Raw genomic sequence first — 26,218 nt, forward strand, 5'->3', positions numbered from 1 at the left:
TGTCTCTCTGTCTCTCAATAATAAATAAAAACGTTAAAAAAATTTTTTTAAATTTTTTTAAGTTTATTTATTTAGAGAGAGAGAGAGAGCGGGGCAGGGGCAGTGAGACGAGGAAAGAACCCCAAGCAGGCTCCACATGGTCAGCTCTCTGAACTCGATGCGGAGCTCGAACTCACAAACCATGAGATTGTGACCTGAGCGGAAATCAAAAGTCGGACGCTTAACCGACTGAGCCGCCCAAGGTGCCCCTAGACCAGTGCTTTTTAAGCAGAGCACTTTTGCACCCCTGGGGAACATTTGTCAACGTCTGGAGATATTTTGGGGTTGTCACACCCCAGGGGAGTGCGACTTGGCTTTTAGTGGGTAGAGACCAGGGCCGCTGCTAAGAATCCCGCAATGCCCAGGACAGCCTCCCAAAACATTGTCTGGCCCCACAATGTCAAGTGCCAAGTTTGAGAAACCCTGCGATAGACCCCACTTCTAATGCTCACGTCCATTGGCCTCAGCCAGTCATATGTGTCTCCCCACGTGTGCCGATTTCTGATTTGCGAAATCCCGCCACCATGAACTTACCAGTGACTCTGGTGGAGAGCTCCACTCTGGGGAAACAGGAGGGAGGGCCCAGCGCAGGGCCACCTGCTCCTCTCCTCCAGCCCCTGCCTAGATGACCTACCCTCTATCATGGCCCTTTGGGCAGAGCCGCCAGGATGCCCCTATTTCCTGGGGCAGAAGTAACCGGCAAGGTCACGCTGAGTCAGCCCTTCTCGGCCTCCGCTCCAGGAACACATGGGGACTGGAAGGAGGCATCCACACGGTGGCTCAGAGCTTGCTTGGGGCAGCGGCACCGGGAGGCGTGGCGGCTGCCGAGTCAGCCAGGTCTTCACCCCACAGCCTTCCAGAGGTTTGCCAGACGGGCATGTCATGGCAGCCGGGGCCCTTTGGGCAAGTTACAACTTTCTGGACCTTGGTTTCTTTGTACGTTAAGAGCGGAGAACATGCACGCTCTCTGAGAGGACATAGTAGTCAGGGAGGACATTTGTACCGAGCGCTGACACCGGTTCTGGTTCCAGGCGCAGCAGCAAGTGTGGGGAACAAACAGCACCCTGTCCTCCAAGAGGTCAGACTCTGGCAAGGGGAGACAGAAAATACACAGGGAAACAGGGCATCTATTCCTGGTGGGGACCCGCAGGGGCTACATGGCACGCCGGTTCTCTTCCTGTTGGCCCTCAGCCTCCTCTCCCCCTCCCCCTGTCCGCCCCGCCCCCCCGCTTCTGTGCTCAGCAAGTGCTGGTGGCCTGAAAACGTTTCCCAAACTCCAGTTAGGTTCTGCCAGTGGGAAGAGCTGGTGAGAGAGGGGAAGGGAGAAGCGGCTTTATCCGCTTCTTCAGGGGACTCCCGCACTAGCAATAGCGGTGGCCACAGTGGGAGGCGCTGCCTCAGCGTGGCGGTGGCGGGGGCGGGGGCGGGGGGGGGGCTGCAGGCTCCTTGGATGCTGTTCAGGGGCGGTGGTAGCACTTCGAGCTGCTCAACACGAAATGCAGGCTGTGGGCTCCAGCCCAGGGACGTTAGCAGCTTCCTCGCCTCTGAGCACCACCTCCTCCTTTCCAAGACGTCTGTGACCCGTTCCCGGTACTCAACCCCCTTCTGCTTGCAGCCCCTAGAATGGTTTCTGCTTTCCTGACTGGACGCTAATTGCTACCGAGGGCAATAAATGAGACGATACGGTGAAAATGCTTTTTTTTTTTTTTTAATTTTTGAGTTTATTTATTTTGAGAGAGAGACAGAGGCAGGGAGGAGCAGAAAGAGAGAATCCCAAGCAGGGGCTCGAACCCACGAACCGTGAGATCACGACCTGAGCTGAAACCAAGAGCCAGGCGCTCAACTGACGGAGCCACCCAGGCGCCCCCCCCCCCCAAATGCTTTGTTTCTTATTACTGCAAGGCCCAGAGCAGAAGGGAAACCCCAAGCCCAAACCCAAACTCTCAGTGACTTACTTGCCCCTTAGAGGGACTCTGACATGTTCCCACCCATCAGCTAGACTGCTTTAGGCCAGACCACCTGCCACCCCAGTGGTAGGCCATGGGCATCTTCAGGGACCAGGATACACAAATACCCCCTCCAAACTCTACACCCCCTTCACATCTACCACTTCCTTCACCCTCCACAGTCCCGTTATATTCTCATGGCTATTTAGAAGTTCGCTCTTTCTTTTCTTTCTTTCTTTCAAACATATATATGTTTAATTATGAATAATTAATATATTAATATAAACATATTAATATACTATCTTACAGACAGAGAAAGAGCGAGCATGAGCAGGGGAGGGGCAGAGGGAGAGAGAGAGAATCCCAAGCAGACTCCATGCTCAGCACAGAGCCCAACACGGGGCTCGATCTCACAAATCGTGAAATCGTGACCTGAGCCAAAATCAAGAGTCTGACACTTAACCGACTGAGCCACCCAGGCACCCCTAGAAGTGCTTTCTGATTACCTGCCTCAATCCCACTCTCTATGCCTTCCTTCTATTTTGCTTTCTCTGTTCTCTTCAATAATATCAAGATTGCCCTCAAAGGCCTACAGACGCGGAACATGGCCACACAGGTGGATACGATCTTTGCTCCCTTACCTCCAAATACCACTGCCTGCACGTGCCTGAACTGCCACCCCAGAGTGGTCCTTCCCATTAAGTCAAATAATCTTTTAATGAGGTTCTCTGGGAGTCCATGAATCTCCCAAACAGACAAGGCTGTCTGTCAATCACATATATTCCTTCAGGAAGAGGAGTACATCATTGCCTCCAAAGTGGGATTCAGGAAGGAACGCCTGATTATATTTACTTCTATTTGTATCAGATTCATTCATATTTACCTTTTGTCTCACATTTTTTACTTTTGTTTTTTTAATTTTTATTTATGTATTTATTTATTAATTTATTTAAAGAGAGAGAGAGAAAGAGAGAGAACAAGCATGAGCGTTAGAGGGGGAGAGTGAGAGAGAGAGAGAAAGAGAGAGAGAGAGAGAGAGAGAGAGAGAGAATCTTAAGCAGGCTCTACACCCAGCAAGGAGCCCAATGTGGGGCTCGACCTCATGACCCTGCTATCATGACCTGAATGGCACGAAACCGACAGCTGGATGCTTAACTGACTGAGTTACCCGGGTGTCCCTATTTATTTTTTTAAGACTTTATTTTTAAGGAATCTCTATACCCAACATGGAGCTTGAACTTACAGCCTGGAGATCAAGAGTCACCTGTTCTACTGACTGAGCCAGCCACGCAGCCCCCTTTCTACTTTTCTACTTGGATGATGATTCTTACATACATGTTATATTAAGTCAGTAGCACAGGCATATAATTTGTAAGTAAACAGACACACATCGGGATTGATGCTCAAGTTTTTAGGGGCGCCTGGGTGGCTCAGTCGGTTAAGTGGCCGACTTCGGCTCAGGTCATGATCTCGCCATCCATGAGTTTGAGCCCCGCATCGGGCTCTGTGCTGACAGCTCAGAGCCTGGAGCCTGCTTCCGATTCTGTGTCTCCTTCTCTTTCTGTCCCTCCCCCACTCACACTCTGTCTCTCTCTCAAAAATACAGATTAAAAAAAAAAAGTTATGCTAAGTAAAATAAGCCAGACGCAAAAAGTCAAATCTTGAATTCATTTCACTTACATGAAATATCTAGAATAAGCCAATTCATAGAGACAGAAAGTATATCAGAGGTTATCAGGGGTAGGGGGAAAGAAAGAACAGGGAATATTATGGGTTAAATTGCATCTCCCCAACCCAAAATGATGTGCTGAAGTCCTAATCCCTGATACCTGAGAATGTGACATTATTTATCTGGAAATAGGGTCCGTGCAGATTGAACGAGGTGGAGGTCATGGGGGGGGGCCCTAACCCAATATGACTGGTGTTCTTATAAAGAGGGGCAATTGGACTCAGAGACACACATACACAGAGGGGAGACGATGTGAATTCAGGAAGAAGAAGGCCATGTGACTGGATCCATGTGTGTCCAAGCCAAGGAATGCCAAAGACCGCAAGTAAACACCAGAGGCTAGAAGAGGCAAGGAAGGAGCCTTGCCCAGAGCTGTCAGAGAGAGCGTGGCTTTGTGGACACCTTGATTTCAGACTCCTAGCCTCCAGAACTGTGGGGACGATAAACTGCTATTGTTTTAAGCCACCTAGTTTTTGGTACTTTGTCATGACCACCCTAGGAAGCGAACCCAGGGAGTTATAGCTTAGGAGTTACAGAATTTCTGTTCAGAGTGATGAAAAAGCTCTGGAAATAGATAGCGGTGATGCTTGCACAATATTTCGAATGTAATGAATGCCAGCGAATTGCGCGATTAAAAATAATGTGGCAATTTTTTTGTGTTGTATATATTTTACCACAATTTAAAGCAATTAATAACGTAATATACACCAAATCATTGAATTGTACGTTTTTTCAAATGTTTATTTATTTTTGAGAGACAGAGCATGAGCGGGGGAGGGGCAGAGAGAGAAACACACACACAGAATCCGAAGCAGGCTCCAGGCTCTGGGCTGTCAACACAGAGCCTGACGCGGGGCTCGAACCCACGACTGCGAGATCACGACCTGAGCCGAAGTCGGCCGCTTAACCAACTGAGCCACCCAAGCACCCCAATCAATACAGCCACTTTGGAAGAAGTTTGGCAGTTTCTTACAGAACTAAAATACTCTTACCATACAATGTAGCAATCACAGTCCTTGGTATTTACCCAAATGAGTTGAAAATTTATGTCCACACAAAAACCTGTACATGAACATTCATGACATTCTTGAAGAGGCAAAACTGGAAGAGGACAGTGGTGCTCAAGGTTTTAGGGCAGTGAAACAACTCTGTCTGATGCCACAGTGGTGGATATGCTCATTATACATCTGTCCAAACCCATGGAACATGCACCACCAAGAGTGAACTCTGGACTTGGGGTGATATACGGGTGTATGGTAGATGGGACCTCCCTGTACTTTGTGCTCAGTTTCGCTGTGAATTTGAAACTGCTCTAAAAAATCCTGGGGCGCCTGGGTGGCTCAGTCGGTTGAGCCTCCGACTTCAGCTCAGGTCATGATCTCGCAGTTCGTGGGTTCAAGCCCCGCGTCAGGTCCTGGGCTGACAGCTCAGAGCCTGGAGCCTGCTTCGGATTCTGTGTGTGTGTCTTTCTCTCTCTGCCCTTCCCCCACTCACGCTCTGTCTTCCTCTCTCTCAAAAATAAGTAAACATTAAAAATAAAATTTTTTTTAATCCAAAATCTGGCACTGTCCAGAAAAATTTTAACAGGTCAATTTATCATTGTTATAAAGTTAAATTACTGAAAAAAAAAAAAAAAGTTTGGAGGTCACGGCAAGAGGACATTTATATGTGGATAACAGCTCAGAGTTAACTCACCATAGGGATGACAGCAAAGGGATGGAGGGGAAGAAGTTCTATGTGAGAGTGAAGCAGCGGTGATGACCCAAGCCACCTCCTTTCCCCCAGGGAAGATGGCACCTGCGGAGGGCCGCGGGGCTAGGGCAAGTTGCGTAACCTCTCTGTGCTTTGGTTTCCCCATCTGTGAAATGGGGGCAATACCGCTATTAGCATTAATCGATATTTACTATTTGGAACATTAAACCGGGGAACTAACGCACAGTGCTGTTCATTGTGCCTGTCGCATGGGAAGCACTTGTGTATCACCCGGAACAGCGACCCCGGGGCCCTCTGAAGCCGCCCCCCCCCACGCACCTGCTGTGGAGTGAGCGTTGGGGAGGGAAGTGTCGGCAAGAGAGTTAACATTTACTGAGAGACAACCACGTTGTACTGGGCGCTCACTCAATTTCTCCCCCCACCCCCCCGATTGTGCGGTGGGAACTCTCCTCCCAGAACTGGACACTCAGAAAGTTGCAGTGATTTGCCCCCAAATCACCCAGCTCGGTAGAAGCGACCGAACCAAGATGCACATCGGGTCTCCATGACACCCAACCAACTCATTTCCACTCTGCCAAGTGCCCGGGTACCCCGATTACCAATGAGACAGAGGAGAGGTGCAGAGCGTCGTGTCTCCCTATTCGGCAAGCCGCTTGGAGGTGACAGACACATCATGAAGAATATCACAGTTCCTTCCACGTGCTAAAGGCTGTGCCCGGAATGGAATGAGCACTGCATGTGGCCTCAGAAAATGTGGCACAAGTCCCAGCTACATCCACTACTAGTTGTGTGGCCATGAGCAGGTCACTTTACCTGGGCCTCAGTTTCCTCATCTGTACAATGGGCATAATAACTAGGCAGACCACGCGGATTTTGAAGGAAGCAACAAACCTAGAAATGTCTAGCAAGGGGATGGCATACAGGACATACCCAGTGCGTGTTTACTGAATGTGACATACCACCAAGAACAGAAGAGAGGGACAGAATCAGGCCTGGGGTCCAAGCTCACATGGCATCTCTTTCAGGAAGGCGGGGATCAGAGCTCCATTCCCCACACGGTGCCCATCAGGGAGGGAGTCAGGGAGGGGAGCTGGAGGTTCTCAGTTCCAATCCGGCAGCCCCCACTGCACACAAACACACCCTCTTCTACACAGCCCTCTGCCGGGAGGTTGCGCCACAGTGTCCTGTCCCCCATTCCCCCGGGCACAGCAGAGACCACAGCTGCGATCCAGCTGCGGAACCGGGCCCAGCCGCTCCCGACTGGCCTTGAGCCAGAGACAGGAAGCCGGGAAGAATTGTGCATGCCTGCCGGACACTGGGAAGGGGTGGACACCAGGGGCTGAGCCCGGGCCAGACTTGGAAGCGCATTGTGTAGAAAGGACTAGATGGGAGAGCTCCGTGGGGTCATGGTCACCCTTCATTGCCTGGAGGGCTCTGGGTGGGGGGAGGGGATTTGATAAGCCCCAGGAGGCTGGAAGGAGCACTGGTTTGGGAGTCTAGACACCCGGGATTTAGTAAGATTTTTCAACCCATTCACTGTGTGACATGCAATCAACCCCTTCCCCCTCCGGCCTCTTGGGAAACTGATCTATTGAGCTCTCTGTGGCAGACACCCTCCAGGGAATACACTGGCAGAGGAGACAGAGTCCCCTCTCTCCCGGAGCTTTCCTCCTGCCGATAAACAAACACGTGGAAGAGAAAACATGGCGAAAAGGTTGTGAAGAAAGAGAAAGTGCTGTGAGGGGACAGTGAGGGGTCCCGGATGGCCTCTGAGAAGGTGACACAAGCAGAGGAGACGTGGAAGTGAGGAAGGGGGCCGTGTGGCGATCTAGGGGAAGCACATTCTGAGCAGGGAGCAGAGCAACAGCAGAAGCCCTGAGGCCGGCAGGTGAGGCAAGGAGAAAACACGAACTCAGGAAGCAGCCTGGCTGGAAGAGAATGAGCGAGGGAGAGGGAGACGAGGGTGGTGGTAGGAAGAACCCGTCTCCCAGAGCCCAGAGGCCACTGTTAAGCACTTGGCATTTTACTCTGAACCGATCAGTGGGCCCCAGGAGAGCCAGGCCGGGACAAGGGGAGCAGAGCCCGCCTGGTGTGTGTGAGTGGGTGGGAGTGGCATCTTAAACCTCCACTCATTTGCCCTGGGGTCCTACCCAAGTCCTTTGGGGAGAGTGGTGTGTAAGGCCTAGAGTGATCAGGGCACTTGGCTCAGATGAAAAACGTCAAGGAGCATCAGAAAAAACTCCATAATAAAGGGGGGCCTGGGTGGCTCAGTCTGTTGGGCGTCTGACTCTCAATATTGGCTCAGGTTGTGATCTCACAGGGTTGTGGGATGGAGCCCCGCGTTGTCAGGGCGGAGCCTGCTTAGGATTCTCTTTCTCTGCCTCTCCCCTACTTGTTCTTGTTCTCAAAATAAATGAACTTAAAAAAAAAAAGAAGAAAACACCGTAATGACAATAAGCAGTATCTTCCTGCAATATATCTAAAAATCAAAATTAATGCAAAAAATCCACAGTGCACAAAATGCCAACATTTTGTAAATCAATGCAGGGTCTAACCCTGAACTTGCACGATCCTGTCTCCCTGGCTTCACTCTAACCCCAGCCCTGGTTCCAATAAAACTTTATTTATGGAAATAGGCAGCTAGCTGGCAGGGCTGGAATTTGCTGATTTGGGTGTTTTAAATACTAAAATAACTGGATTAAAACGTTATGTATCTTGGCATCCTTCTAAATTTTGCACCCCAGCCAAGTGCCCCGTATACCTTACCCTAGTCCTGCTCCTGGACAACAGTGAAAGGATTGAGTTCGACACCGAGGGCCCCAATATTCAACCCTCCTGAAGCTCAGACAGATGCAAAGATTTCACCAGGGAAACGTATGGATGGTGGGGCTGGGATGTGAACTGTAGTCCCATGACAAGGCCCACCACCTGGCCATCACATCCTACTGTGCTCTGTCCTGGAATGTTGATTTCGATGAGTGTTGATTTTTTAAACCTTTATTCATGTATAATAAACACACAATGAAGCACATGTACCTGAAACGCTCACCTTGCTGAATTTTCACAAACTGAGCACACCTGTAAAACCAGCATGTGGGGATTCGATACAAAGCCTATTTTACATTTCCAACAAAACAAACATATTAGTCCTGGGCCAGATTCCTAGGACTTGGGCGCAAGCAGGCGACTTGGGACCCTAAGGTCGGGGGACTGGACTGATCCAGAGTTTAAGGGCCCTGGATAGAGACTGAGAAGGGAGAAACGGTGCCCATCTAGGGAGTGTGGTTGAAGGGGGGGCCCTGTGGTGCAGGAGAGGGCAGACAGAGACGGTCCCTGGAGACAACGTCCCCCCACCCCCTCGGAGGAGGGCGAGGCCCACGCCGCGGGCCCAGGTAAGCCGGTAAGAATGCAGCAGTCGCCGAGCCAGGCGCGGGTGCGTCCCGGTGACTCAGCCCTTGCCAGGAAGGGGGAGTTCACTCTGCTCTCCAGAGCTCCCAGACCGCAGCCTGGTCCGGGCTGGCTCCCGGGGCGCCAGGCCAGGGCCCCGCAGCAGGCAGCCCGGCCCCGGGAGCGGGACCCTTCCTCCAGGCCCTCCCCCCCCCTTTCCGGTCGCAGCCACCTGGGGTCATCACAGGGACGCGGCCGCGGGTGGCGAGAGCGCGGCGAGCGAGCGCCGTGGGGCCACGGCAGTCCTGCCCCTGCCGCGACGGCGCCGCAGGGGCCTTCGAGCGGCGTAAGTAGCGACTGCGGGGGCTGGAGGAGGCCAAGGAGAGGCCCCGAGTCACTCACTCGGCTCCCGGTGTCCCAGCCCCCTGCTTCAAGCCCGGGCTGGAAGGCGGGATTAGGGGAACTGGCCTGGCGCCGCCGCCGCCTCCCTAATTGCTCACTGGCCGGCGTGGTGGGGCGCCCAGACTCGGCTCCGAGGCGGCCCGGGTCAAGTGTGGCCCAGACGCTGTCACCCCAGCGGCGGCCCCACCTGAGGATCATCCCACGGGCGCGCCCAGCGGGCCGCAGGCTCCAAGCCCTCCCCCATTCTCGGGGACCTGATCCCGGGGTCACGCTGAAGGTCCTCGCCCCCCACCCACCCCCACCTCGGGCTGTCTGATGGCGGCTCCTTCCTGTCCCCACGGCCCCGAGGAGGGACTCAGCTCGCGATTCCAGATATGCTGTCGGGCTGTCCCTGCCTGGAGGGGCCCCTTCTCTCTTTCCCCGAACAGCCGCAGTTTGGAAGGCCTCGGACTCCGGTCTGGCGCCAAAAGAAGGGCTCAACTGGAGAACCTCTCTTTGCCTCCAAAGTTGGTTTTCTGACACAAATTCCCACGCACAGCTGGCAGGGCCGGGGCAGGGGGCGGGGGTGGGGGGGGTGCGGATTAGGGATGCTCGGGGCTGCTACCGGACGCGGGAGGCTAGATGGTCACTAACCGGATTTCCCGGAGGGACAGCTTCTGGCGGAGTGGGCACGAGGTCTGTGAGCCCCAGGCCCCAGGCGGAGGGGGTGGGCGAAGGGTGCCCGAGGGCCTTGATCACTCCCATCTTTGGGACAACGAGATTTGGGGCCACAATTATTCAGACCATTGGCTCGAGGTGGTTGTGGTCACAGCGGTTTCTCTCTCTCTCTCTCTCTGTCTCTCTCTCTCTCTCTCTCTCTCTCTCGTTCTCCTGATTTCCCGAAAACTTTTGCAGAGTTTAGGGCAGGAGAAGGCGAGGGCGCGGCCCCTAGTGCGGCCCCTCGGGGCGCTGGGCCTGGGGGCGGGCGGAGATTTGGGGAGACTGGGGCCCAGCCCCGAAGTCGCGGAGGAAACGCTCGGAATCGGCTTCCTGTGGGGGCTCCGGCCGCGGCGCCCCGCGGACAGACGTGTCCGGCCCTGGCAGCGCCGGGCCCGGCGCGGGGAAGGGACGTGGGGGTGGGGGGGAGGGGGCGACGGGGAAGCCGGGGAGGGGGCGGGGAGAGGGTGGGCCTGGGAAGAGGGGAGGGGAGAGGCGAGCGGGGGAGGAGCGAGGGGGCTGGAGAGGGAGAAGGAAGAAGGAAGGGGGCGAGCGGCGCGAGCTGGCGCCGAAATGGGAGAAAGGAGCGAGTGAGAGGGGAGGGGGCGCGGGGCGAGCTGCGGGGAGCCGAGCGGCCCCTCGGCTGGGGCGCCCTCCGCAGGCGCGCATGGCAGCCTCCGCGCCGTGATCCCCGCCGGCTGAGCGAGTAGCGCGCAGCTTGCACGAGTAAGTTGGTCGGGGGGCCGCGCTGGAAAGGGGGGAGGCGCGCGTCTGCGGCCGGATCACACCCCCCCCGCGCGTTCCCCCCTCCCCTGCTGGCGCTAGGGGAAGGTCGGCCTCGCCCGCTGAGCCCTGTTTTCTGCAGGTCCCGGGCCGATGTCCCAGGTGAGTGGCCAGCGCCCCCCTCACTGCGACGCGCCCCATGGAGCCCCCAGCGCAGCCCCGGGCCCAGGTAGGACCACGGCTGAAGAGCGAGACTGGAAGAGAGCGGGGTGGGCGGCCAAGCCGGGGGAAGGAGGGGTGGGGGGGTGGGGGAGTTGGTTGGGGGGATTTGTTAATTCTCATTCCTCCTCCGGGAGACGCGGGGAGACGGTTCCGGGGAGCTTGGGTGGAGGTGGGGGTAAGGAGACTGGGTATGGGGACTGGGTCCAAGGAGAGTAGAGGGCTGGGGTGATGGGGGCAGGGCCGAATGGAGACGGCGGCTGCGCCAAACTGGCTCCAATTACCCCCACTCCCAACACCAGGCGCGCACACACACACACACACACACACACACACACACACCGCGGTGTCTGTCCGTCTGGGACTTGTGTCCCAACCGTTTCTGCCCAGTGTGTAAATATTTATGGGGGCCTCAGGCTGGGGTTGGGGTGTCTGAGTCTTTCTCTCCTTCCCTTCCCCCAATCCAACGAGAGCCTAGCGCTTCCAGAAAACTTTTGTCCGCCGAAAGCTGCTGCAGGACCCGGCCCCTCCCCTCCTTGCCATCTTGTCTCCCTCGTCTTCCTCCCCACCCGGGCCTCGCCGCTCCCACCCTGCAGGCGCGCGCGTACACACACACACACACACACACACACACTCCAACCAAGTGCCCATAGCTGGAGTGAAATGCCCCTTCCCCCACCTCGCAGGGTCTGTAACCTCTCTGGGATTCTTGCGGGAGCCTCCCAACCCAGGAAGGCTTTGCAACTGCCAGAGAGAGATATGGGGTGGGAACCCTGAGGCTGTGGCTCTCAGTCCATTGTCCTCATTGTGCGGATGTAAACTGAGGCTCACAGTGGCACGCAGGGCCCAGGAGAAGTGGGGATTTGTTCGGGGGCAGTGTGGCGGAGAACAAGAATCTAGGCCCAGATTTCGGGACTTCAGCTCTAGGTTAGTCTCATATTCTTTTGCCTTCCTCTCACCCACCCCCCTCTCCCTTTCTCCCCTCTTTGAGACTCTGAATAAAGAAGGTCTGGTCCTGGGTCTCTGACACCAACTGCCTGCATAGCCTTGGACAATTTCCTTCCCCTCTCTGGCCTCAGTCTCCACCTCTGCCCATAGGGGCCTGTGTGCCTGTTGGAGAGGCCGTCACCTCCCCAGGTCTATCTGGTGCACACCCAGGGCCACCTCAGTGGGGCAAGGACAAGTGGAAGATGTCTGGCCAAGGGCCAACGTGTAGATGGGACTCGTGTGCCTGCTGAGTATCCCCGCTAACCCTCAGATTCTCTCTCCTCTTTGTGGGGCCCTTGGAGCAGAGACTTCTGGAGAATAAGCTCCTCCAAGAAGTGGACTCCTTCTTCAGCCTGGAGAGAGAGGTTGGGGCGAGGGCCAGGAAGGATCTTTCTCTGTGTCTGGGAACCTCTCTCCCTCTCAGCTTCTCTCACCCCTCCTCACTTTCTGGGCCTCTCCTCTTTCTCTCCCACCCTCTTTCTCCCGCCCTGCCTTCTTTCTCTGCTCATCCGTTTTCTCCGCTCTCTCCCCCACTACCTCCTTGCAAGCTCGACTCTCCTGTGTGACCCATTCCGAGTGCTAGCAGGGAGCCGAGGGGGCTGGATGTGCTCAGGGAGGGTGGGCCACCTGGAGGGGTAAACTCTAGGCTGTAACTTAAGGCTCCCCCGACCCAGAGCCCCAGCGAGCCCCCTCCCCAGCCTGAGCTGGGCCAGACAATGTGGCTTTCATAACTCGAGGAGGCCTGGCTCTGCCGCCTTGGGAGAAAGAACCCTGCTGCCCAGGAAGCCCAAACCGCAGGAGACCCAGCCAAAACCCCACAGACGCAGAGACCAGAATCCCCCACACTCCCTGCCGAGGGCTGACAGAACAGCAAGGCCAGAGAGCTGCCTCTGGGGGCCCTGTTGGCAGGACAGCCTCGGAGCAAGTTCCCCCCTCCCTCAGCCACCCAAGATGCAGACGGGGTGCAAGGGGACTCAGGGTAGCTCTGGCTGGGGCAAGTGGCCAAGCCCCCACACCCTTGGCTCCCCCAGTACCTCCTCCCCACCCACCCCTGTGAGCCCCGGAGAGCCTGGCTCCCTTACCCACGGCAGATTTCTGTCCAGCACTGGGGCGTCACATTCCTGCTTTTGGTTCTAAATTGAATTTCCTGGGGAATTGGAGCCTTCAGACCTAAAATAAAACCAACCCGACCCAGCCTAACTGGCCAGCTCAGGCTGTCTTCAGTCCTCAGCCTGGTGGCTGGGATTGGGACTGATGTGTCACAAGTGTGCATCCAGTGAGCTTACATTCTCGTCTTCTTGGAGTCTGGAGCCAAGTGCTACCCCTAATCCTCACCCCCTCATTCTCCCTCCTGCCCCTGACCTGGGGCATTCCAAATTCCAGGACTCAGTCCTCACCAATGGGATATTTGTCGAGTGCCCACTGGGGGTGCAGAGATGAACCGTGACACCACGGGAGCAAGCTGGGGAGGGCTGCAGTCTGTCTGGTCGAGGAGCTGTGACCTCACTGTGAGATATAAGTAACAACAGGTGTTAAATGGGTCCTAAGTTCTCAGGAGAGGGGCCACTCCAAGGAGGGTCTATTGGCTTGAAGATCAAGGGAAGGCTTTCTAGAGAAAAGGGTGAAGCTGGAGCTGGGCCATGAAGGATAGGTTGGATTGGAGGAGTGGGAGAAGGGAGGGGCAGGGCCTTCCGGTCAGGAGGAGTGTGTAAGCAAGGGTGGATTGGTCAGAAGGCTCGATGGTGACCTGAGACCATGGAGAGGTCTGGCTGCCTGGAAACAGAATCCCTGTCCATTCATCAGGCTGAAGATGTAGACTGAGGGGCCTTGAATGCCAGGCCAAGTAGAGATTGGGGTCCGAGGTTCCAGTCCCTACCCTCTGAGCAGAGAGATCCTGGCCCTCTCCAGAGACAGGCAGAAGTCCAAGGGGGAGAAGCCTGAATCCACTGCCCACAAGATAATGGAGAGGGCTGGGTTTGAGAGACCAGGCATTGGAGCTCCGGAACAAGGACCCCAGAGTGAACCCATCCCACCGAAAGAAATTCCCCGTACTGTGCGGTCCAGGAGCACCCCTCACCTTGGAGGGCAGCAGGAGGAAGGAGCCCCCAGGGCTCCTGCTGAAGTTGTGGGTCTCCCTACCTTCCCTCTTGGGCTTGCAGATTTAAATGGGACTTTTCCACTCCCTTCTGGGAGGCCTTTCCAGAACTCAGGGCATTGGCTTGAACCCTATCCTGTGTCAGGGAAGAAAGTGTGTCAAGGCAGAGGGACTGCTGCCTTTCTATAGTTCCCTCTTGTGGATGGAGACCCTAGAGAGAGATGCAGGGCTGGGGCTTGGTCTCTTGGTTGAGCACCTGAGCCTCACCTCTCGTCTGACTTTTCTGCTCCATGGGCTTCTAGGGAAAGCTGTTTCCTGGTCCAGCACCTGGGCACTGGGCCATCTGGGTAGTATCTCGGTCATAGCTCAGGTCTCCCCGCCACTTCTTAATGCCTCCTCATTTTGCTTCCATGTCTCTGGGCACTCAGCATGAGTTCCTTGTGCCCTTGGAGTCGCGTCTGTTGGGTCCCCTCCTCACTCCAGGAGGCCTGTCCTCTGTGTTTCCAGGTCACGATGACTGGAGTGGATTGTCTTTCCTCCCTAACAACCTTCCAGGTCTGAGCCCTGCCCCAGAATGGCCCGTTTCCTCCAGGAGGGCCTCCTCGGAACTTGGGCTGGGCTGTCTAACTTCCTGTCTGCACTGGCCTCGAGGTCACCAGCCCCATAGGTGACCTACAAGAAGAGACCGCCAGAGAGTGGCGACACTAGGGGTGGAGGGAAGAAATGGGGACCAGTCTCCCTAACCCCGCTTTCTCACCTTTATCCCTTTCCAACCCTGGAGGGGGGCCAAGGGAGCTGCAGTCCTGGCTCCCTCTGTGGCAGAACGGATGGTGTCATCCCGGTGCACCCCGGTGACCTCAGGAGAAAGCCTGGGAAGCGACCACAAGGCCCCAGTTCTCTAGGCTCACCAGCCTCAACGCCACCAAATGACTGTGGCTTCCCTTGTTCACGATGTAACCGTTCACCCTGGGATGTTGGGTTCCCGCTGCTATTCTTGAAATGTCTTTTTCCCCTTCTTTGCTGATTATCCAAGACCCAGTGTGGTCGTTGTCTTCTCCGGGAAATGTCCTAGAGACACAGCACGCACACTCACCCCTGGATGAGTGCCCATCTTCTGTGCTTCCACAGCCTAGCGTACCTCCTGCCCCTCAGTGTGTGTGACTGCCCCCCACCCTCCCACAGAGAACTCCTGGGGCAGTGACCTGGTCTGTCTCATTTTGGTCATGCACTTGACGTATTGTAAGTTGCATTATAGCTGCTTAATAAATGTTAAACCAATGGCAGAGGGAGGGAGGGAGGGAGGGCGGAAGGAAGGAAGGAAGGAAGGAAGGAAGGAAGGAAGGGGAGGGAGAAAAGAAGGAAGGAAGGAAAGGGACGGAGGGAGGGAGGGAAGAAGGAAGGAAGGAAGGGGAGGGAGGGAGGGAGGGAGGGAAGAAGGAAGTAAGTAAGGAAAGGAGGTAGGGAAGAAGGGAGAATGGAAGGATAGAAGGAAGGAAGGAGGATGGATGGAAGGAAGGAAGGAGGATGGATGGAAGGAAGGAAGGAAGGAAGGTGGAAAGAAGAAAGGAAAGGAGAGGGGGAAGGAAGGAGGGAGGGAGGACAGATGGAAGGAAGGAAGGAAAGAAAGAAAGGGAGGAAGGAAGGAAAGGAGGGAGGGAGGAAGGAAAGGGAGGGAGAGAGGAAGGAAGGAAAGGAGGGAGGGAAGGAGGAAGGAAGGAAGGGAGAAAGGGGAAGGAGGGAGGAAGGAAGGAAGGAAAGGGAGGGAGGGAGGAAGGAAGGAAAGGGAGGGAGGGAGGAAGGAAGGAAAGGGAGGGAGGGAGGAAGGAAGGAAAGGGAGGGAGGAAGGAAGGAAGAAAGGAAAGGGAGGAAGGAAGGAAGGAAGGAAGGAAGGAAGGAAGGAAGGAAGGCGAGGAAGGAAGGGAAGAGAGGGAGGAAGGAAGGAAGGAAGGAAGGAAGGAAGGAAGGAAGGAAGGGAGGAAGGGAGGAAAGGGAGGGAGGGAGGAAGGAGGGAAGGAAGGAAAGGGAGGGAGGGAGGGAGGGAGGGAGGAAGGAAGGAAAGGAAAGGGAAGGAGGAAAGAAAGGGAGGGAGGGAAGAAGGAAGTAAGTAAGGAAAGGAGGTAGGGAAGAAGGGAGAATGGAAGGATAGAAGGAAGGAGGGAGGATGGATGGAAGGAAGGAAGGAGGATGGATGGAAGGAAGGAAGGTAGAAAGAAGAAAGGAAAGGAGAGGGGGAAGGAAGGAAGGAGGACAGATGGAAGGAAGGAAGGAAAGAAAGGGAGGAAGGAAGGAAGGAAAGGAGGGAGGGAAGGAGGAAGGAAGGAAGGGAGGAAGGGGAAGGAGGAAGGAAGGAAGGAAGGAAGGAAGGAAGGAAGGAAGGAAGGAAAGGAGGGAGGGAAGGAGGAAGGAAGGAAGGGAGGAAGGGGAAGGAGGAAGGAAGGAAGGAAGGAAGGAAGGAAGGAAGGAAGGAAGGAAGGCGAGGAAGGAAGGCAGGCGAGGAAGGAAGGGAAGAGAGGGAGTGAAGAAGGAAGGAAGGAAGGAAGGAAGGAAGGAAGGAAGGAAGGAAGGAAAGAAGGGAGGAAAGGAAAGGAAGGGAGGGAGGAAGGAAGGAAGAAGGGAAAGGGAGGAAGGAAGGAAGGAAAGCGAGGAAGGAAGGGAAGAGAGGGAGGGAAGAAGGAAGGAAGGAAAGAAGGAAGGAAGAAAGAAAGGAAGGAAAGGGAGAGAGGGAAGAAGGAAGGGAGGGAGGAAAGGAGGGAGAGAAGGAAGAATGGAAGGATAGAAGGAAGGAAAGAAGGAAGGAAGGAAGGAAGGAAGGAAGGAAGGAAGGAAAGAAGGGAGGAAAGAAGGGAGGAAAGGAAAGGAAGGGAGGGAGGAGAGGTTCATGAATGGCCCCCTACATGCCAGGGCACTGCTGAACATTTCATCTACTCTTTGAAACCCTGAGGGATAAGCACTAGGACCTGTCTTTACACACAAGGGAACACAAGTTCTGGTCACTTGCCCAAGCTGGTTACTGATAAAAGCCAGGGCGTGGGTCTTCCAGCTCCATGCTCAGGCCTTTTTCATGACACTACATGGGAGGGACAGTGCTGGCTGTCAGGGCCATGGCACGGTGCCTCTAGGGCCAAAGGCTGGAACGGGTCAGGCTCCTCCCTTCCTGGGAGTTAGGACTCAAACCCTGAACCTCCATGTTCACGCCAGCTTGGTCTTAGCCCCCAGGAGCCATGTCTGAGCTGTTGTCTAGACCAGGCTCAGGGCTAGGAGAGGTGCCATCTGGTAGGCATTGCTCCTCCCCGGGTGTCTCTGTGCTCACCTGCTCCTCTTGTCCCACCCGTATGATCTTCCAGAAGGCGTTTGACTCTGCTCTCGTTACCCCAGGTAGTGAGGGGGCTTTCACCGGGCCCAAAGAGTGGGTGGGGCTGGAGGGAACCCTCCCCCTGCCTCCCTGGAGCAGCCATGGTCACCGTGAGGGGCGCCCAACACATAACTCTGCTGCCCTCCAAAGATTCAGGAGCCCTGCGCCCCCCTCCCGCCCCAGCTCCTGTTTCTTCGAAGGGCCTGTGGTTTTCCCAGGCAGGTGTGAGCACGTCCCTCGGTCTAGTGCTGTCTGTCCTGTTTACTTGGGTTCCCGGGGCCTCGTCCCCTTGGCCATGGGGACCAGGATCTTTGAAACAAGGATTGCTCGGGGCCCAGGGAGCCAGCGGAGCCCCTGGATGGATCCCTCCCCTCCGGCTGCTCCCACCCCCCAGACCTGCACGCCCAGCCCTCATCGACTCCTCTAATGATCACCCTCCTCTCCCTACTCCCTTCTTTTGGAGAAGGACAGAGAAGGACAGCGTATGCATGCCCCTGTGTTCTCTGTGACTGAGTCTGTCTCTGTTTCCAAGACTAGTCTTTGTCTATCTCTCGGTCGCTCTGGGCGTGTCTCTCTCGGTCACTTTGTGTGGTGGGCACAGGCGGGTGTTGATCATTTACTCTCTGGGTTTCTGCCCTTTCTTTTCCTTCTCTGCCTGTGGCTCTCCTCTCCCTGTGCCCTTGTGGTCTCTGTGTCTCTCTGTGTCTCTTGTTTCTATGTCTCCCCTGCTTCCAACATGGCATGCAGTGGGGGGGGGGCGGGGAGCACCCTCTCTGAGCCCCTGTTACCCTGAATACACAGCCGGTGGTCTGATGAGAGGATCAGGCTGCACCCTGTACCCTGTAATTGCCCGCCTGGCTCCGGGGCCCCATGGCCCCCGACTTCACCCTCCTGGCTCCCAGCTTACCCTCAGTCAGGCCTTCCCACACCCCAGGGGTGGCACCGGGGGGGATTGAGGAGTCCAGGCCCCTTTCTGCCGCCCTCCCCTACCTCCCATCCCCCTAACCCTCTTGCCCTGGGCCCAGGGGGCCCTAGTCTTGCCACCTCAGGAGCTGTGGGTTTGAAGTTTGCTCCATTTCTGCCTTCCGCCCACCCTGCACTGAGGGGCTGAGCTCCTCACTGTAATTACATGTGGCTGCGGTCCGCCTCTTCCCAGCCTCCTGGGCCGGCTCCCTGCCTCTCTTCCTGCCCGGCCCCTCCGCCTCAGGCCCGTCCTTCTCCTCACCCCCAGGTCTCTGATTCCTTCTCCTGCTCTCATCCTATTTGACCGGGCTTCGCCCTATCTGTCACTCTCGCCCTTCCGGTAACCATGTTCCCTTCTCTGTCGCCTCTGCCTCTGTCCCCATCCTTACCTGCCTCCCCCTCACTTTCTCTCTACTGAACCTCCCTCCTGTCCCAGGCTGTCTGTCATGGGGCTTCTGGGGGCTCCCTCTTTCAGTGCCCAAAGCTGCCTTCTGATGCTCTCTCTCTCTCTCTCTCTCTCTCTCTGCTTCTTCCTTTCATTGTCCCTTTGGTTCTTCCCCTGTCACTCTTTTTTTTTTTTTAATTTATTTTGAGAGAGAGAGTGAGTGTGGGGGAGGGGCAGAGAGAGAGGCTCCCAAGCAGGCTCTGAACTGATGCAGGGCTCGAACCCCCAAACCACGAGATCATGACCTGAGCTGAAGTCATGAGCCCCCCACCCCCATCACTCTCGATGCCTGTCCCTACTCTCCATCACTGACCATCTGTCTGTTCTCTCCTGCTCCGCGGTTCTGCCTCCTCTCCCCACTTCCCTTCATACTGCACATCGCTGGGGCGCCTGGGTGGCTCAGTCAGCTGAGCGTCCACCTCCTGATTTCGGCTCAGGTCATGATCTTGCAGTCTGTGGGACTGAGCCCCGCATCGGGCTCCGCACTGACAGAAAGGAGCCTGCTTGGGATTCCGGCTCCCTCTCTCTCTGCCCCTCCCCCACTTGTGCTCTCTGTCTCTCTCTCTCTCTCTGTCTCTCTCTCTCTCAAAATAAACAAATAAACATTAAAAAAAAACACTGCACATCTCTGGCCCCTTTCCCTGACAACCACACGGACACATGTAAACACATGCACTCACGTGCACGCATACACACACACACACACACACACACACACACACACCCTTGATCACTCGTGGGTTTTGTTTTGGGAACTTTCTATTTTGGAGCCTAGCACTGTTGCCAGATAGGGTAAGGGCTGGGTAGCTGGTACAAAGAGACAGAGAATGAGGGCTCATGGCATTCTGGGCTGTGGGAAGGGGACCAGGGCTGGGCAGACAGGAGGGCACCAGGAAAATATACCTTCGTCGTCTGATTTTTCTCTAGCCCAGACCCAACCCCTCCTGCCTGAGCTGGAGGTAGTAACAGGATCCACGCACCCTGTGGAGGCAGCGCTAGAGGAGGACTCCCTGGAAGAGGCGGCACCCCCCATGCCCCAAGGCAATGGCCCTGGGGCCCCTCAGGCCCTGGACAGCACTGACCTCGACGGCCCCACAGAAGCTGTGACACGTGAGTCCTAGGGAGCCAGGGGATGCGGGTGGCAACATGGAGGGGTCGCGCCAGGGAATCCGATTCTTACGGGCTGGCGGAAACGCAGCTGTCGCCCGCGGGAGCCTAGCACAGGGCCAGGACCTTGAGGGGTGGGCGACGGAAAGGCATGGTCACTGTCCTTTCTGTCTAGGAAAGAGACCGCCACAGGCAAAATGACTGGTATAAGATCAGTTCACAAGGAGTGTGGACAGGCTCCAGGCGATATGGTTCAGGACAAGAGGGCGTGTGGCCCTATGAAAGGAAGAAGGGGGCTGGGGGTGCTGGGAGGGAGCACAGAACAGAGCCAGAGCAGGGAGCCAGAGCAGAGCCCCGCTGGATCCCACCCTTCCGGGCGTCAAGGGTGAAGAGGCAGGAGAGAAGCCCCCAGCTGCCCTGGGCAGAAGGGAGCCCACCCCCAGGCTTGGCTCGAGGAGGCCTCCGAGGAGGTCCTGGAGGGAGGGAATTCTTCCCCTTCGCTCTCAGGAGAGGGGGAGGGGCAGCCAGAGCCATTTGTATTTAATAATAAGATCCACAAAATCCGTAGACACATTTGCCCTTTCCAACCTTCTCTCCCTAAAGGATCTCACGAGCTCTTCAAAGCAGCCTGTAGCGAGGCAGCAGGATAGCTCTTGCCAAGTCCATTTTACAGATGAGGAGACTGAGGCACACAGAACCACTCAGCCTGGACACAGCTGGGGAACTCAGGTCTCCCGGCCCAGTGCTCTCTCCTATGCCTTCCTGCCCAGCTGGCAGGGCTCAGCAGGGAGCTGCCTTCAGCCAGGGCATCTGGGGCTAAGTTGGACTCCCTGGAAGTCGGGGTTACTAAATCCTGCTAGCGCACTGCCCTCAGCCTCCTCTAGACACACCCACCAGCAGAATCGAGAGAAAGAGGTCAGCGCCGTGGCCACAGAGGAGGGGGCCTGGATGGGAGTCGGACAGACACCTCTGTGTCTATGGGCCCGAGTGTTTGCTCTGTGACTCAGTCCCCACGGCCACCCCCACGGCTATGGCCACAGGCGAGCTCTGTGTCTGCCCGAACCTCCCAGGGCCCTCAGCTCACCACACACTCCCGCCCTCTGGTCACTGTGCCCATGTTTAGGCATCAGGGCAGGGGGCACGGAAGCTGGCCAAGGACTCGGGCCGGTCTCCCGCCACCACGGGGCCAAGAGGTGGGAGCAGGATGATTCAGGCCTGGCTGCTTCCCATGGCCTTACCCCTGTTTACCCAGATGCAGGCACCAGCCACACCTCAGGGCCAAAGGCTCCCAGCGTGGAGCTGCTCCAGAGCCCTGCTCCCATCCTCTCCTGACTCCCCATCTGGTCCTCGGCTCCTTTCTCACAGCCTCCATCCTCTCCCCACTCCACTTCCTCGCTGTGGAATCTTGGGCAGGTTTTACCCTCTCCACACCTCAGTTTTTTCATCTGTGAAATGGGGCCGGTAATAGTCGATCTGTCACAACTACGACACGGAAAGCTCTCGGCACGGTGCTGGTACCTCATCACAGCTCCACGTGTAAGCTACTAGTTCTGAGACTAGTGATGGTTGGGATGTAGCAGCCTATTCCCCAGTCCTCCATCTCCCAGCCTCTGCTCCCTTCCTGCCTCTGCGTCCTGAGCCCCAGCTCTTAGCCTCCAGGCTGGGCCCACCTCCGACATTTACTAGCTGTGGGACCTTGGACAAGTTACTGTACTCCTCTAGGACTCCGTTTCCTCCTCTGTGAAAGGTGGGTCCTGCCCTATGGAGATACTCAGAGGCTTTGGTGAGAGAAGAATTAGCATGACAAGTGCTTAGAAGGGTGGAGGCGAGTAGTCAGTGCTCCCTGACTGGACGTGACCTCCACCATTTCTTAGAAGGCCCAACCAGGGTACGCTTCCCCAGTCAGGGGACGCTCTGAGGCCAACTTCCACTCTCCTCAGCCTGCCGGGACTCGGGGACCCAGACCCCAGTGCGTAGAGATGGAAGTGTCCCGCACACATTTACAGAGTCCTCCCCAGGGGTCAGCAGCCCTGAGTGGCTGAGGGGTCCCAGAGCTCTGCTTCTCCCTCCCCTCCCCCAAACAGACACACACACACACACACACACACACACACACCTCCCCTCATCTCTTGTGAACAGAACCATGCCATCCAGGTGAGCAAACCTGAGGTGAGGAAAGGGACTGGGTGCTTTGGGGGGGATCCCCAGACCCAGCTTCCCTGTACCCCACTGATGAAGCTGAAGTTTGGTCCCTCAGCCTGAGATGGGGACTCAGAGAATTCCTGGCCTCGGGGACCCCCCCCTCCCCGCTGGCCTCTCTTCCCTTGTCACCCTTCTCACCCAGACCCCCAGGGCCCCACAGCAGACTCTGCCAGCCACCCCACAGAGGCGGACAGGGCAGGGGAGCCGAGGAGAAGAGAGGGGCTGTGAGGGCCCCTGGAGTCCAGGGCCAGGGCGTTCATCTCCAAACAGATGTTTCCAATAAATCACCCAGCACACGAAGGGCAAAAACAGCTGGGGGCTTGGCAGGGGCTGAGGTGAAGGTTAACTGCTTCGCTGCTGTCCTTCCTCACCCCAGCCAAACAGTCCTTACCCCTGACCACCGTCCCTCTTGCCAAAACCCCAGGACTCCAAGGGCAGGAGAATGGATTTCATGTGGGGTAAGAAGATGGGGTCCAGGGCTCTGAGTCCCTCCTCTTGTCTTGCACCTCTGTCTTTTCTGGAGGGAGCACTGGCCTGGGAGTCATGGGCCAGGCTCAACTCTGCTATTTCCTGGTGTGCCTCCGGGCACGTCAGTTCTGCTCTCTGGGCCTCAGTTTCCCCATCTGCAGAATACACAGCCGACTAGTTGGCCTGTGGTGTATCTAAGGACCGGGCCAGAGCTCTGGGAGGTCATGCTCCCCCACCCCGGGGTCCCCCATTAACCTTTCTCATTGTCTCTCTAGGCCAGCCTCAGGGGAACCCCTTGGGCTGCACCCCTCTGGTGGCGAATGGCTCAGGCCACCCCTCGGAGCTGGGCAGCACCAGGCGGGCGGGGAATGGTGCCCTGGGTGGCCCCAAGGCCCACCGGAAGTTGCAGACGCACCCGTCTCTCGCCAGCCAGGGCAGCAAGAAGGGCAAGAGCAGCACCAAATCTGCTGCCTCCCAGATCCCCCTCCAGGCGCAGGAAGGTAAGCACCCCATCCCACCTCTCCCTGGGAGAGGCCTCCAAAGGCATGATGCAGCAGCATTTTCACCAGGTTGCTCGTTAGAAGTTCAGTCTCAGCCCCGCGCCAGGCCTACCGGCTCTGAACCTCTGGGTAGGGCCCAGGAGACTGGCCTGGGAATCTGGCCAACTACACCTGGTGGGTAAATCGAGGCACGGCTGCGTTCTCAAGACCAGCCCCTCCCCATCTCTGCTCACGGAGAGTTGCCGTAACAAGGAAGAAAACCATGTGGGCTGATCCTGCGTAAGCCACCCCATTTCTGGAAACACAGCTTCCCTCAAGGAATGGACCCTCTGTTTAGTGAGAGCAGGACACCCAGCAGAATAAAATGAAGCACCATCATCAGATACTCACATGGGGGTGCAGCGAGGACTGTGTGCTCCGGCGGGGGCGGGGGGGGGGGCGCCGTGGTACGGCGGGAAGTCAGAGAACCCAGATACGCCAGCCATCGTTCCTGCAATGCAGAGGGGCCTCTGCAGGGCCGCCCTGGGCAGCCAGCTTTTCCGCCTCATGAGGCATCAGTTCAGCATGGGTGACGGCCCCCTGTAGCTCAGTGGTACTTGACCTTCACCCCAGAATTTTTAAGTGAGCCCTGTCCACTCCGGGGGACTCCGTCCGGCCTGGTCTTCTGCAAACAGGATTCAGTGTGCACATTTGCACGTAATGTGTTCACCAACTTTCCCACAGAACAGATTCTGCCCAACAGTCTTAATTATGAAGGGAGTGTTCATTCATTTAAAATGTACTGCGCATCTGCTACGAGCCAGGCCCTGTGCTGGGTAACCAGTCCGTGGCCTCTAAAGCTCTCATGAGAAAGACAAACAGGTAATCACCATATGGGGTGATAAATACACTGACAAAGCCACACACTGGAGATTATGCAAACAACCCCAGGGGACCCCACACCAGCCCAGAAAGCTGGGGAGGACGAGTCTGGGCAGGCTCCCGAGGTGTCTGAGCAAGCTTTAAAGGGTGAGTAGGAGTATCTAGCCAGGAGGGGAATTAACACAGAAGTGAGAAATGGCTAGTTTGGCTAGATCATGAAATTATGTAAGGAATGGGGAAAGGTGAGACTCCAAAAAGGCAGGGGCTCTGGGGGTGGGAGGCACCTGGTTAACTCTACCCTGGACCTAGACTTTATCTGGAAGGCAATAGGGAGCCATTGAAGGGTTTTAAACAAGGTAGTGACTTCCATCGGATCTGCATTTGAAGAGAACGCCCTCGTTCAGTTTGCAGGTAGGTTGCAGGGGCTCCGAGCTGTCCCTCCACACAGTCCCTCCACACAGAAATGAGGCGGGAGAGTCAGATCCTCCGTGGTGTGAGACTCTCTGGAGGGGAGGCCAGGGGCCCACCTGCCTCGTGCCCAGCCCCTGGGAGGGATGCCAGCTCAACATCCTGGCAGCACACTGAGTGGAACTAGCCTGCCTGGTTTGGGTTCCCAGCTCCACCGTTTCCCCGCTGGCTGCCCAAGGGTAGGCTCACGCGTTAATTCAGCTACCATTTACTTACCTCGATGTCAGGCACCTTCTAGGGACTAGTAACATGCCAGTGACTACAGCGGACAAAGACGCCTGCCTTACATGTTAGTAGGAGGAGAAAGCTGTGCAGAGCCATGGAAGGTGATAAGTCCTGGGGGTAGGGAGGAGGCGAAGCAGGCCAGGGGCGGGGCTGAAGGAGCTGGGGTGCGGCCAGCAGGTCACAGAGATGGTGGTTGTGGAAAGCCACAGCAGGGTGATCCAGGGGGACAGTGTGGGAGGAGACCAGGTCACGTGGGACCGTGGGGGCCACTGTGAGATCTTTGGCTTTTACTCCTAGTGAGGCGGAAGCCGCTGGAGGGCTCTGAGCACAGGAGGGATGGACTCCACTGAGGTTTTGCAAGGGTCCCTCTGGGCTACTGTGTGGGGAGTGGGTGCAGGGAGGGGTAGTCAAAGGCGGGGAGTGGGGTGACCAGTGAGAGGGCTGTTGCAGTTGCCCTGGTGAGAGAGCAACAGAATGGCAGGATTCTGCTGGGTCTGTTTTGAAGTGACTTCTCTGTGCCTCAGTTTTTTCATCTGTAGAGTGGGGCTAAGAGTGGCCCCATCTCATGGAATCCTTGCAAGTTTAAATGAGTTTCATTCATGCCCAACACTTAGAACAGTGCCTGGGACGGGCTGCCACTCAGTGTGTGTGTTAAATAAATGACTCAGGGTGTCGAAGAGCGGGCCTCGGGGTCCAGACCGCCTGGGCTCAGACCCTGGCTCTGAAGCCAATGGGGCAGGTGCATGTAACTCTCTGTGCCTTGGGGTCATGCCCTGGAAAGAATCACCATTTCTCTGAGCTGTGGGAGGGTAGGGGAGCGCTCGTGAGCCCCCTGTGGCTGGGTCTCTGGCCCCTTGGCTGTCTCACAGCCCTGTCCCCCCACCCGTGCCCGCAGACTGCTGCGTCCACTGCATCCTGTCCTGCCTGTTCTGCGAGTTCCTGACGCTGTGCAACATCGTCCTGGACTGCGCCACGTGCGGCTCCTGCAGCTCCGAGGACTCGTGCCTCTGCTGCTGCTGCTGTGGCTCCGGCGAGTGCGCCGACTGCGACCTGCCCTGCGACCTGGACTGCGGCATCGTGGACGCCTGCTGCGAGTCCGCCGACTGCCTGGAGATCTGCATGGAGTGCTGCGGCCTCTGCTTCTCGTCCTGACCGCCGCCGCCCCCGCAGGGTCCCTCGCGCCCGCAGCCCGGGGGCGGGGACGCGCGAGGCCACCTCCGCGGAGGCGGCGGGGGGGGGCGGGGCCGCTGCAGCGCCGCCTCCTCGCGGTTCCCGGGACCGACGGTGGCCCCGGACACCCGGCGGGCGGGCGGGCTGGGGTGGGAGCCGCGCCTGGCCCCGCGGCCTGGGCTGCGGAACACTGTGAACGTGGGGCGCAGGGACGCGGGGGAGGCGGGGCCGGCGGGCGGTGCGCTCCTCTACCTCTCACCGCCCCTGGCGCCCGCCTCCCGCCGCCCAGGCTCCGAGGACAGCAAAATGTGAAGTGAGACACCCCAGCCCGCCCTGGGCCAAGCCCCTCCCCAGTCTTCTTCCTGGGACCCGCGGGGGCCTGACCCCTGCGGTGACCTCCGAAGTCCCCCAGAGGGCAGGGCTGGGCCAGAAGGGACGGGAACGTATAGAGACGACTGGAAGGGGGGAGAGGGAGGGAATGGAGGGAGGGTCTGTTCTATTTGTTGCTGTAAATAAAGTTA

General features: G+C 56.8%; 1 protein-coding gene across 3 annotated transcripts; it reads left to right on the top strand.

Annotated features, from left to right (window-relative positions):
* The first annotated feature begins 9,053 nt into the window (after positions 1–9,053).
* On the top strand, positions 9,054–25,795 carry MDFI (MyoD family inhibitor). Of its 3 annotated transcripts, none has more exons than XM_042985290.1 (5): positions 9,054–9,160; positions 10,778–10,864; positions 19,624–19,806; positions 22,749–22,973; positions 25,423–25,795. In XM_042985290.1, the coding sequence occupies exons 2-5, from the start codon at positions 10,789–10,791 to the stop codon at positions 25,677–25,679; spliced, it is 741 nt and encodes a 246-aa protein (XP_042841224.1). In that variant the 5' UTR covers positions 9,054–9,160; positions 10,778–10,788; the 3' UTR covers positions 25,680–25,795. The 3 variants fall into 3 exon arrangements, with proteins under 3 accessions (XP_042841224.1, XP_042841225.1, XP_042841223.1); XM_042985291.1 differs by lacking the exon at positions 9,054–9,160 and adding an exon at positions 9,823–9,891; XM_042985289.1 differs by lacking the exon at positions 9,054–9,160 and adding an exon at positions 10,463–10,638.
* The last annotated feature ends 423 nt before the right edge of the window (positions 25,796–26,218 follow it).

Source organism: Panthera tigris, chromosome B2 (genome assembly GCF_018350195.1).
Source record: "Panthera tigris isolate Pti1 chromosome B2, P.tigris_Pti1_mat1.1, whole genome shotgun sequence".
Classification (NCBI taxonomy): domain Eukaryota; kingdom Metazoa; phylum Chordata; class Mammalia; order Carnivora; family Felidae; genus Panthera; species Panthera tigris.